The sequence below is a fragment of the Diospyros lotus genome, chromosome 11 (assembly GCF_014633365.1).
Source record: "Diospyros lotus cultivar Yz01 chromosome 11, ASM1463336v1, whole genome shotgun sequence".
Lineage (NCBI taxonomy): Eukaryota > Viridiplantae > Streptophyta > Magnoliopsida > Ericales > Ebenaceae > Diospyros > Diospyros lotus.
Window position 1 is genome coordinate 17,906,349 of NC_068348.1, and position 12,821 is coordinate 17,919,169.

Below are 12,821 nucleotides of genomic sequence, written 5' to 3' on the forward strand. Positions count from 1 at the left end.
TTGAAAGAATGGAAGACATGACAAATAATATCTTCAATTTCCATGTTAACAGCACTATATATAAGATTAATTCCATCATTTTGGGATGGATTGATCGGATCATGGATGTTCAACAATGTATTTCTTCTACATTTTTACCAAGGGACTGCTTTACCTTACCTCCCGAATAAAATGAAAAAATGAACTGTAAAATATATAGCGCGCTTGCGCTTGCGCTTGTGCTTTTGCCGTTGCTGTTGCTTTTATTCTGTTAAACACCCAGCTCAGCTCCTTAAAGCATCAGATGGTGTCAATTCAACTCCACTCCTCCCTGTAGAATAAAAAGAAAGAAAAAACCCTATCCCTACCTACCACAAGTACAGTAAACATTAGAAAAGACAGGGCACATACAACCTGGGGAAACCCCTGGGGGCTAGAAGGAAAATCAAAAACTTCTGCTACTTCAATCTGCTGCTACCACCACCATTTTGCATTGGGTGGGAGAGATTACCCTGGATTTCCATATTCTTCCTCGTCTCAAAGTTCTACTTCATGAAGGTCCTCCCCAGAGCCAGAACCGCCGCCACTGTTTGCCAAGGGTGGGAAAGACGGTTCACTGGGCACAAATAACGATGGGGGAATACCCATTACTTCCCCAAGAGGTTTTGCTTCAGTCTGCTGTGGGGAAATATTATCGACGTTAAAGCTTCCACTCCATGAGGCTGTCCGCCGTGAATGAGCTGGAAGAGGGGCACTTGGGTTGGCCTTTGTCTCCTTGTTCGAGATGTTGTCCATGCTTGGATACCTTGACAACGTAGACATTGACGACAAAGATGCAGGAGAATCACTTGAGTTACTCAGATTGGACAAATTTTGATTAAAGGCTGCAGGTTCTGGCGTACTAGATGCCATAGAATCAGAACTCTGTTGACTTGAGGATACCGGCGTGGGAACAAAAAATTTTGGATTGGCACCACTAGCAGCGGGTTTAACGGGTGGAACCAAAGATGACTGGAACAAATTTGTTGGATTACCACCACCTTTGTTAAAGGTGTCAACATACCTGCCACAAACCCATTGAAAAATGTGTCACCAAATATAATCATTAAAGGGGACAGAAATGCAGGATATTCAACCCATTCGCCATCAAGTGTACCGTTCTAGAGAATGAGGCATACATCCAACACACAGAACCTTTCTACTATAAAATATTAAAATATATTTTAATTGTCAATTCCACCTATTCATTATTTATGCCAAACTAACTGAAGAAGAACCTTATGGAATGATTATTCCTCGGCACGAGCACTCATATTACTGGCTAGGTGTAGAAACGAATAGCCTGCTTATGGACCTCGAAGTGTTATTCAGCCAACGTTGTAATTAAACCTACCAGGCCAGAGCACGAGGGACCACATCCTATACATTTTCTCATATCTTAACTCCTTTTTAATCATGGCTTCTGCCAACGAATTGCACAGCAAGAACCCCTTCAAAACATTCATTTCTCAAAATGAGAACTTATTAAATACTGGATCAAGTCCAGAAATGGATGACCGGATTTCCAAGTTCTATGAAAGGTCACATTGAACACAGTTGATATTGATAAGAAGACCAAAAATAGTACTGCCAAATACTAATATCTGCCAAAATGATGGAAAATCCAATCACACTTTCATTATAAACTTACAAGAAATATATATACAACCTATTCTTCCATATAGCCAGTTTTCTAATCAGACAGTTTCCTAATCTAGATTTGGAAATATTTATAATCTAAGATACAATTGAAAATACAGTCAAGATATTCAATGTAGAAATATAGAAAGATTAATCAATTTAATTCAATCCATATCAATCCCTGAATATGAACAGTAATTTCTCGAGTATCTCTAACACTCCCTCAAGATGGTGAGTGAATGTTATGCATTCCCATCTTACTTAGTAATCTTTGACACACATGGCTGGGCAGACCTTTTGTTAGGATGTTTGCAAGCTGATCTTCCGTAGGTACGAAGGGAGTGCAAATCAATCCACTATCTAGTTTCTCTTTGATAAAATGCCTATCCACTTCAACATATTTTGTCTGATCATGCTGAATTGGAATATGTGCAATGTTAATGGCTGATTTGTTGTCACAATAGTCTCACAAGAACTGTCCACTTGATCCTTAAGTCATCCAATAATATCTTAATCCGTAGTAATTCACACATCACACATTCCTAGCGCCATTGACCTGAACTCTACTTCAACATAGACCGAGCCAAAACATTTTACTTTTACTTCTCCAAGTCACAAGATTACCTCCTAGGAATGTGCAATATGCTGAAATAGACCTTCTATCAACAAGTGATCCTGCATAATCAACATTCGTATATGCTTCGAGAAACAACTCTTCCCCCATTCTGAATAATATACCCTTACTAGGAGTCCCTTTGAGATAATGTAAGAGCCCATGCACAGCCTTTAAGTGAGTCTCCTTAGGACTATTGCATACACTGACTAGTCCCACTCACTACATAAGCAATGTCTGGCTATGTATGTGATAGGTAAATGAATCTCCCCACTAGTCTCTAATAAGATTCTTTGTCTATTGCACCATCTTCAGGAACATCACCTAACCTATGATTAGACTCAATAGAAGTGTCAATAGCGTTGCTACCTAGTATACTAGTGTCAGTTAACAGATCAAACAACAATATATCCAGTCTTTATCCCATTATGTGGGGTCGGCTACATGAATTTTAGACTTCTATGTATTTCTGTCTTTTGTCATATCTTCATTTAGGCCCATACACTTCATATCAAACTTTAATGTCTCTCCCAAAGTCTTCTTGGGTCTGCCTCTACCTCTTTTTTTGACTAGTTCCATTTCATCAACTCTCTTCACAGGAGCGTCTCTTAGTCTCCTTCTCACATGACCAAACCATCTTAGTCTAGTCTCTCATCTTCTCCTCGATTGGCACTACTCTTACCTTATTACGAATATCATTTCTAATTTTATTTTTTCTTGTATGGACGCGCATCCATCTTAGCATCCTCATCTCTGCTACACTCGTCTTTTGCTCATGCTGATATTTGATTGCCCAACATTCTTAGCCATACAACAAGACTGGTCTTATAACTGTCCTATAGAATTTTCCTTTCAGTTTTAATGAGACTTCGCTATCACATAACACCCCCAATGCATTTCTCCATTTTAGCCAACCTACCTTAATTCTATGCGTGACATCTTCATGAATTTCTCCATTTTTTTGAATCATTGATCCCAAATATCGAAAATAGTCTTTTCTTTGTAAGATTTTGTCTTCCAATTTTATTATAACATCCTCCACTCTTGCATTCTTACTAAATTTACATTTCATATATTCTGTTTTCCTTCTACTTAATTTAAATCCTTTAGATTTTAAGTTGTTTCTCAACAACTCAAGCTTAGTGTTCACTCCCTCTTTTGTTTCATCCACCAACACTATGTCATCTGCAAATAGCATACACCATGGCACTTCTGTTTGACTGTGTTTAGTTAGTTCATCCATTACTAAAGAAAATAAGTATGGACTTAGTGCAGTTCCATTGTAATTTTAAACTGTTCAGTATCCCCTTCGCATGTTCTGACCCTTGTCTCTGCACCGAGATACATATCCTTTAGAGCTTGTATATAGGCTATTCAGACTCATTTCTTCTCTAAAACCCTCCATAATATTTCTCTAGGGACCCTATCATAGGCCTTTTCTAGATCTATAAACATCATATGCAAGTCCTTCTGATGATCCCGATACCTTTCTATTAGGCGCCTCAGTAGGTATATAGCTTCTATTGTTGACCTATCAGGCATGAAACCAAACTAATTTTTTCCAAATATCGAAAATAGTCTTTTCTTTGTAAGATTTTGTCTTCCAATTTTATTATAACATCCTCCACTCTTGCATTCTTACTAAATTTACATTTCATATATTCTGTTTTCCTTTTACTTAATTTAAATCCTTTAGATTTTAAGTTGTTTCTCAACAACTCAAGCTTAGTGTTCACTCCCTCTTTTGTTTCATCCACCAACACTATGTCATCTGCAAATAGCATACACCATGGCACTTCTGTTTGACTGTGTTTAGTTAGTTCATCCATTACTAAAGAAAATAAGTATGGACTTAGTGCAGTTCCATTGTAATTTTAAACTGTTCAGTATCCCCTTCGCATGTTCTGACCCTTGTCTCTGCACCGAGATACATATCCTTTAGAGCTTGTATATAGGTTATTCAGACTCCTTTCTTCTCTAAAACCCTCCATAATATTTCTCTAGGGACCCTATCATAGGCCTTTTCTAGGTTTATAAACACCATATGCAAGTCCTTCTGATGATCCCGATACCTTTTTATTAGGCGCATCAGTAGGTATATAGCTTCTATTGTTGACCTATCAGGCATGAAACCAAACTGATTTTCCAAGACATCTGTTTCTTTTCTGAGCGTCTGCTCTATTACTCTTCCAGAGTTTCATGGTATGGCTCATTAACTTAATTCCTCTGTAATTTTCATAGTTTTGAACATCTCATTTGTTCTTGTATATAGGAATCAAAGTATTCTTCCTCCATTCATCGGGCATCTTTTTTGATTTAAGGATCGTGTTAAAAAATTTCGTTATCCAAGAGACGTCCTCTTCTCCCATGCATTTCCATGCTTCTATTGGTATATTATCCAGTCCCACTGCCTTATGATTTTTCATTTTTTTTCATGCTTGCCTTATTTCATTTGGACTTATGCGTCGATAAAATGTATAGCTCACATTCCATTCGGAGTTACTAAAATATCCCAACCTAACTCTTGTGTCCCCACCATCATTGAATAATTTTGTGAAATACTCATTCCATCTCTTCTTAATCGCTTCCTTATTCACTAATAAATTTTGGCTTTCATCTTTTATGCATTTCACTTGGTTTAGATCCCTTGTTTTTTTTTCTCTTGTTTTAGCTAATTTATATATATCCCTTTCTCCATCTTTTGTATCAAGTCGTTTATATAAATTCTCATATGCTTTTGATCTTGCTTCACTAACAGCTCTTTTTGCTGTCTTTTTCGCTTCTTTATAATTTTTTAGATTTTCTTCATTATTACATTGATATACAACCTTATAGCAAGTTTTCTTATTTCCAATTTTCAATTGTACCTCTTCATTCCACCACCAAGACTCCTTAAGGTTTGGGATTCTACCATTTGTCTCTCCAAAGACTACCTTTGTCGTGCTTCTCAGGGCAGTAGCCATTTTTCTTTACATTTGGTTTGTCTGTCCTTCTCCATTCCATTCCCTTCTACCCCTTAATTTTTCTTTGAAGATTAGTTGTTTCTTCCTTTTTAAATTCCAGCACCTAATTTTTGGATTTTGTTTTATGTGATTTTTTCTCTTCCAATTTCTTACTTGGACGTCAAGTATCAAAAGTCTATGTTGAGTAGTCAAACACTCCCCCGGTATCACCTTACAATCCTTACAACATAATCGATCATCTAGTCTCATGAGGAAGTAATCTATTTTGGTGCTTGATGTGATATTTTTATACGTGATCAAGTGTTCGTCTCGTTTTTTGAACCTAGTATTGGTTATGATGAGCCGATATGGCATAACAAAATCTAGAATAAACTTACCCTCATTATTAATTTCTCCGAATCCATACCCTCCATGTACTTCTCTATAGTCGTTTTTGTCTCTACCCACATGACCATTTAAATCACCTCCTATAATCACTTTCTCTCATCTTGGTATCATTTGTATGAGTCCCTCTAGGTCCTCCTAGAATTTTGCTTTTATCTCCTCACCTAACCTCGCTTGTGGTGCATATGTACCAAAGATATTCATAATCATTCTTCCTAGACCAACATTCACCATAATAATCTTATTCCCTATTCTCTTTACATCCACTACCTCATCTACTAAGCTTTAATCCATAATAATCCCCACTTCATTTTTCGTTCGATCATTTCTTGTGTATCATATTTTATATCCAGTTTCTGATAAAGTTTTTATTTTTTTTTCCTACCCATCTCGTCTCTTGAAGGCACATAATATTAATCTTTCTCCTAATCATCACACCTACCACTTCCATAGCTTTGCCTGTTAATGTTCCCATGTTCCATGACCCAATCCTCAATCTATAATTTTGGTTTTGGCTTTGACTTTGAATTTGATTTTGATTTTGGTTTTGATTTTGGACTAGCTTTTTTACCCACATCCATCCAAGCAAATGAGGGGACCCTTGCTCATTTGTCACTACATCCCGGCGCCGATGCAGCGGCCCTATCTCACTTGACACTACACGCGGGCATGTAGAGCGTCGCTATGAAGGGTTTCGCCCCAACGATTTTTCATAGTTTGTCTAGAGTTCATGTTTTGAATCCGACTAGATTTTACGTTGGCTGTCGGCTACCTAACACAAACCTCCTTCATCCGGGCTTGGGACTGGTAGTGGATAAAATCCACTGCAATTCCCAGAAAATACTTCAATTTTCCTAGCTCTTTTATCTCAAATTTCTTATCAGGCATCCTTTTAACTTTTCTATTCCTTCCTTATCATTACCAGTGACAATGATAACATTCACATAAACTAGTAATGCAGTTACTCCCCTTACTGTCGAATGATGTACAAACAAGATATGATCACCTTGACTTTGTTTGTATTTCATACCAAGCACAACTTTTGTGAAACACCCAAACCATGCTCTTGGTGACTATTTCAGTTCATAGAGAGCCTTTTTTAACCTACATACCACATTTTCCTTAGTTTTTAAACCAAAACCAGGTGGCACTTCCGTATAAATCTCTTCCTCTAAGTCCTCCTGTAGAAAAATATTTTTTACATCAAATTGTTATAGTTGCCAGCCAAAATTAGCAACTAAGGACAATAACACCCTTACTATATTCATCTTTACTACGGGAGCAAAAGTCTCCAGATAATCAACCCCGTAAGTCTAGATATATCATTTAGTAGCCAATCTCGCTTTGTATCTTTCTAAGTACCCATCAGATCTATATTTCACGATGAACACCCATTTACACCCTATTGGTTGCTTTCCCTTTGGCAATCTGGCCAATTCCCAGGTTTGGTTTTTCTCCAGTGCTGGCATCTCTACCTCCATGGCACTCTTCCAGTTTTAATCAACTAATGCTTCAAAAAAAGTCTTCGAAATTGGGATGGAGTTTAGGCTAGTGAGGAAAGCTTTATGCCCAGAAGACAAATTTGAGTAGGACATGAATTTGTTCCCTTTTTTATGGCAATAGGAAGATCAAGATCACTGAGATCAGGTTGATCACACACACTCATGTCAGGATCAGGTGTAGGTGTAGGTTTGATGGAGGATGAATTAGGTTTAGCAATAGGAACGTAAAGTTCTGGACTTGGTTTAGATAATTGTAGCCTGCATAGGTGGAGGAGCTAGTACCTTTCTCCTTGAATACACTTATAGTGGACCAGAAGAAGGTTGTAGATTTTCCCTTTGTATCATGCTTTGTGAGTCTTATGAGATGGTGTTTAGGCTAGTGAGGAAAGCTTTATGCCCAGAAGACAAATTTGAGTAGGACATGAACAAGTGGAGAAGGTGTTTGGCACAGGTCCTTGTTCCCTTTTTGATGGTAATAGGAAGATCAAGATCACTAAGATCAGGTTGATCACACGCACTCATGTCAGGATCAGGTATCGATGTAGGTTTGATGGAGGATGAATTAGGTTTAGCAATAGGAGTGCAAAGTTCTGGACTTGGTTCAGATATTGTAGCCTGCATAGGTGGAGGAGCTAGTACCTTTCTCCTTGAATACACTTGTAGGGGACCAGAAAAAGGTTGTAGATTTTCCCCTTGTATCATGCTTCGTGAATCCTGTGAGATAGAGACCCGAGGAGGCAAGGAAGAAGAAGGAAGATCAAGAAAGAACAAGTCTCCTGTCTCTATCTTCCAAGGCGGCAATTTCCCCCAAAGGTAAGGATGATTAAAGTAGGAACTGTTCTCCACAAAACTTACATTAGCTAAAACAAAAAACCTCTTGATAAGAGGGTGAAAGGATTTATAACCCTTTTGAGCGGAGGAATACCCAAGAAACATGTATTTGAGAGCTCGAGGGTCAAGTTTGTCTCTATTGGGAGTGTGAATATGAACAAAACTTAGACAGCCAAGAACTTTGAGGGTGAAACCATTAGAAGTGCTGAACCCAGGAAAGACCTTTGTGAGGAGATGAATCAGACTACGGGAATCAAGATTTTTAGAAGGTAGCAGGTTAATAAGATGTGGTTGTTAAGGCTGCTTCTCCCCAATATTATTTTGGAACATTATTGTGAAAGAGAAGAGCTCTTGTAACAGCTAACAGGTGACCATTTTTCTCTAAGTCATTCTATTTTGCTGAGGAGTATGAACACAAGAAGACTCATGGATTATACCCCTCTTTTGGAAGAAAACAAAGACTAATTAAAAATAGTCTCCAACATTGTATGACTGAACTCTCTTTATTTCAACCCCAAACTGAGTTTTAATCATGTTATAGAAAATTAAAAAAATTGTGCACACTTTAGATTTAGCCTTAAATAGGTATAACCAAACTACATGTGTGAAATCATCCACAAATGAGACAAACCATCGAGCCCCTGAAATATTAAGAACAGGAGAAGGACCCTATATATCATTATGAATCAATGTAAATGGAAGAGAACTTCTGTTATTATTAAGAGGATATGAGGCTCTCCTATGTTTTGTAAGTTCACACACATCACAACGAAATTCCCTAACATCTAATCCCTTTAATAATGAAGGAAACAACAATTTAAGAACCCTAAAAGATGGGTGACAATGACGAAAAATGATGAATCCAAAGCCTACCTTTATTGGACTTAACTAGGAATGAAACAGGGGAAACTCTCCTTTTATCAATCTATCCAATAAAATCTTCAAGATAGTAAAGTCCTCTCTTTTCCTAGCACGCCCAATCCTCCTCCTCGTGTCCTATGCTTGAAATTCACAAAAGGAGGGATAAAAGATGACACGGCAATTAGCATCAGTGGTAAGTTTTTGAATGGACACACGATTGGTGGAAAGTTTAGGGACATGGAGAATATTCTTTAGGATGAGGTTACTGTTTATAAGGACATCTCCTTGGCTAGCTACAGTTGTTAATGATCCATTAGCCATAGTTATTTTCCTTGTGCTAGAACATGGTATATAGAATAAAAACTGGTGTGAAGAACATGTCACATGGTCTGTGGCTCCGGAGTCAAGTATCCAGGTATTTGGAAGGGTTACATCTGAAGCATGAAAGGTAAGAAAAAGAGGAAGATATACCTATGAAGACTAGAGTGCAAGTACCTCTCCCAGGTTTATTTTCCAGTGACCCCAACAGATTTCTTAGCTTCTCAATCTCCTCCTAGTTTAACTCCATTGTATCTGTTTGATTTTGAGCTTTTTCTTCAATAAACTGTAGACAACTAGCCAAAAATACTTGCCCTTGGCCTTTTTGTTGTCCACCCTTAGTTGGTTTACCATGGAGTTTCCAGCACTTCTCTATGGTATGTTGATGCGGTCACTAATCAAGACTCGGCTCAAGGCCGACCAGACCCCACCCAAATCAGACAGCCCAGAACTAGCCCAAACAGTAGCGCCGTAACAGCAGCAGGCCAAACAATAGCGAAACTTCATAAGTTTTAGGATTCTACTTCATACTTGATTAGGATTTTATTTCTATTAGGATTCTAGTTGGATTTTATTTACTAGTATTAGATGGATTAACAAAACTCTATAAATATACCTAGAAGCTATGGGTTGTAATCAATTTTTTTATTCAATAAATTCCAGCAAACCAGTTCGGTTTTTTTCAACAAGCAACTTCAGTTCTTGCGCCTAGTTGAGAATCCAACTTTGGTCGTTGAAGTTTGTTTTCTCAAGGGTATTTGAAACTTATTGTTTCAAGGGTTTCTTTGTGTTTTCTTTACACACGCTACACGCTGGTTCAAGGGGTATCAGAGCGATTAATCAACCAATTAGATAGTCAATCTTGAAGGTAACGGTAGCAACCAGCCTCGTGACAGTGATCAGGGGTTGTTCGCGGTTTGGAGAGCAATAAAGAACAACGGGAAATAACTTGTACCATCTAGTAGCAATTGGAGCAAATCAACAACCAATTGAGCGCCTTACTACGAGTTGACGATGACATGAACCTGAATAATGGGGTGAATCAAGCCGGAGCGAGAAGACCACCCATTAATCATGTCCTTGTTAATCCTTAGAAAACCAATGATTGAAGATAGCGATGAAGAGGATGATCTTGGTCAAGTAATAGCTAACCCTGGTGGTAGAGGGGTTAGGAGGCATGTGCATCAGCACAACCATTGGGGCAACGATGAGTATAAACTAAAAGTTGATATTCCTACCTTTAGTGGAGATCTTGATATTGAGGGGTTCCTGGATTAGATCACTAAGGTTAACCGATTTTTCGAATACATGGAGATCCCAGATGAATGACAAGTCAAGTTAGTGGTTTACAGATTGAAGGACGGTGCATCTGTTTGGTGGGAGAGATTGAGAGAGACGAGATTGAGGGAAGGCCGACACCCAGTTCAAACATAGAGACGAATGAAGTAGCTATTAAGAGGTAGGTTTTTACCCCATGACTATTAACAATACATGTTTGAAGCCTATCAAAGATGTGCATAGAGAATGAGGAGTGTGAATGAATATACCTCTAAGTTTTTGAGATTGGCAAAGATGAACCAATTGTCAGAAAGTGATAATCAATAAGCAGCTTGTTATTTGAATGGGTTGAAGCCTGCTATTCGTGATAAAATTGCGGTTCAGATGACTCTGAGTGTGTAAAAAGCAAGGAACTTAACTTTAAAGGTTGAGTTAATGTTGAGTGAGAGAGCCCATAATAACAACTATCATCAGTATAGTGGGAATAAAAATAAACAAGTAGCTTTTGATAGAGACAAGTCGATTTAGGGAGCGCAACCCTCCAATCCACCTCATACAGCCAACCCTAATAAGGTTACAACGGGGGGAAACATTCGAGGTACTACTTCTAATCTTCCCAAATCCCCTAATCCTTATGCAAAGTCTATTCTTTAAAATGTTTCAAGTGTAATGAGGTTGGGCATCAATCTAGTGATTGTCAAAGGAGGAAAACAGTTAACATTGTAGAAAGGAAGGAGGAAGATGTGGCTGACGAGGAAGTCTATTGCAGGCCTGATAGGGAGGATAATGAAGAAGAGTATGACCATGAAGCGTATACATGCATAGTAAGGAAGCTAATGCTATCTCTAAAGAATGAAGATACTACTAAGCAGCATATGCTTTTCCGCACGAGGTGTACGGTGAAGGGAAAAATCTTTGAATTAATTATTGATAGTGGAAGTCAGGAAAACATCATAAGAAGAGATGTGGTGGAGAAATTGCAACTAACTCCTGAGAAACATCCAAACCCTTACACAATTGGATGGATCAAAGAAGTTGGTGGCATACAAGTGGATGAATGTTATAGGGTGCATTTCTTTATTGGTAAGTACTCTGACGAAATTTATTGTGATATTGTTAATATGGATGCTTGCCATATTTTATTTGGAAGACCTTGGCAATTTGATGTGGATGCTAAGCACTCGGATAGGAAGAACACATATCAATTTGAGATAGAGGGTGTGCGTTATACTTTGTTACCTATGGTGGAAAAGAACCAAACCAAAGCTTCTAAAGTGAAGGAGAGGAATTTTCTTACCATCACACATAAATACTCTTGAGTTTATGAGAGAGTGTAAGGATACCCAAGAGATTCACTTGTTGGTTGTAAAAGGGGAGAGCGTGAGTGAGCCACTGAAGGTGAATCAAATTCTAGTGGAGGTGTAGGGATTGTTAGAGGAATTTCATGATGTGGTTCCTGAGGAGTTTGCCTACAATAACACCGTGCATAGTTCAACAGGAATATCACCATTTTCCATTGTATGCATGAAAATTCCTAATCATGCATTGGATTTGGTAAAGTTGCCACAAGTACCAAGGTATCAGGTTTCAGTATTGCAGCAAGTGACTTAGCCGAGCAAGTTCAAGCAGTTCAAGAGGGTGTTAAGCAAAAGTTGCACAAGGCCAATGAGAAGTGCAAGGTAACAACTGAAAAGTATAGGAAACACAAGGTATTTGAGGTTAGAGATGAAGTCATGGTATTCTTGAAGAAGAAAAGGATTCCAGTAAGAAAGCAAAACAAGTTCAAGCCAAAGAAGTATGGTACTTACGAGATTACAAAGAAGGTTAATGACAATGCTTATGTTGTGGATTTGCCTAATCATATGGGTATTTCCAAAATATTCAATGCTGCTAATCTTTTTTTGTATTTGTCGAATGTTGAATTGTCATACCCGGATCATAATTTGAGGACGAATTTTTCTCAAGTGCAGGTGAATGAAGCGGTTGTGAGATAATTTATGATTTTCAACATATCAAGGAGCATCTAAAGTGGTTTCTAGAAACATTTAAATACATGACATTTAAAGTATTAAGAAAGGCTTTATAGTAGTCTTTTTGTTTTCCAATATAGCATTAATTCTCTAGGAGTCTTTTTGTATTCCAAAGTTGTTGTAAATGCTTTGATTAGCCTTTATGGTTGCTTGGCTCTATATAAAGAGAAAAGAAATGAGAAACCATATTAGATTTAGTTAAAAAAAAAAAAATTGCAGCTCTACAATATTATCCAGCATTTGTGGTTCTCTCAAAGTTTTATTTTTAAAACTACTATACTTCTGCATGCACCAACAAATTTTGGTATCAAAGCCAACATCCAAATTCTAGTTTCAAAATGGCCTCCAATCCTCCATCTACATCAAGCTAGTTTCAAAATGG

The 12,821-nt window shown here is 37.8% G+C and overlaps 1 protein-coding gene across 3 annotated transcripts in view; it reads right to left on the minus strand.

Annotated features, from left to right (window-relative positions):
* Positions 1-25: 25 nt before the first annotated feature.
* Positions 26-12,821, minus strand: part of LOC127812880 (protein transport protein SEC16B homolog) — a 36,262-nt gene continuing 23,466 nt past the window's right edge. For all 3 annotated transcript variants that reach the window (XM_052353421.1, XM_052353420.1, XM_052353419.1), the window contains one exon: positions 26-1,042. In XM_052353421.1, the coding sequence (XP_052209381.1) occupies positions 517-1,042 (526 nt within the window). In that variant the 3' untranslated portion in view covers positions 26-516. The remainder of the gene's footprint in view (positions 1,043-12,821) is intronic.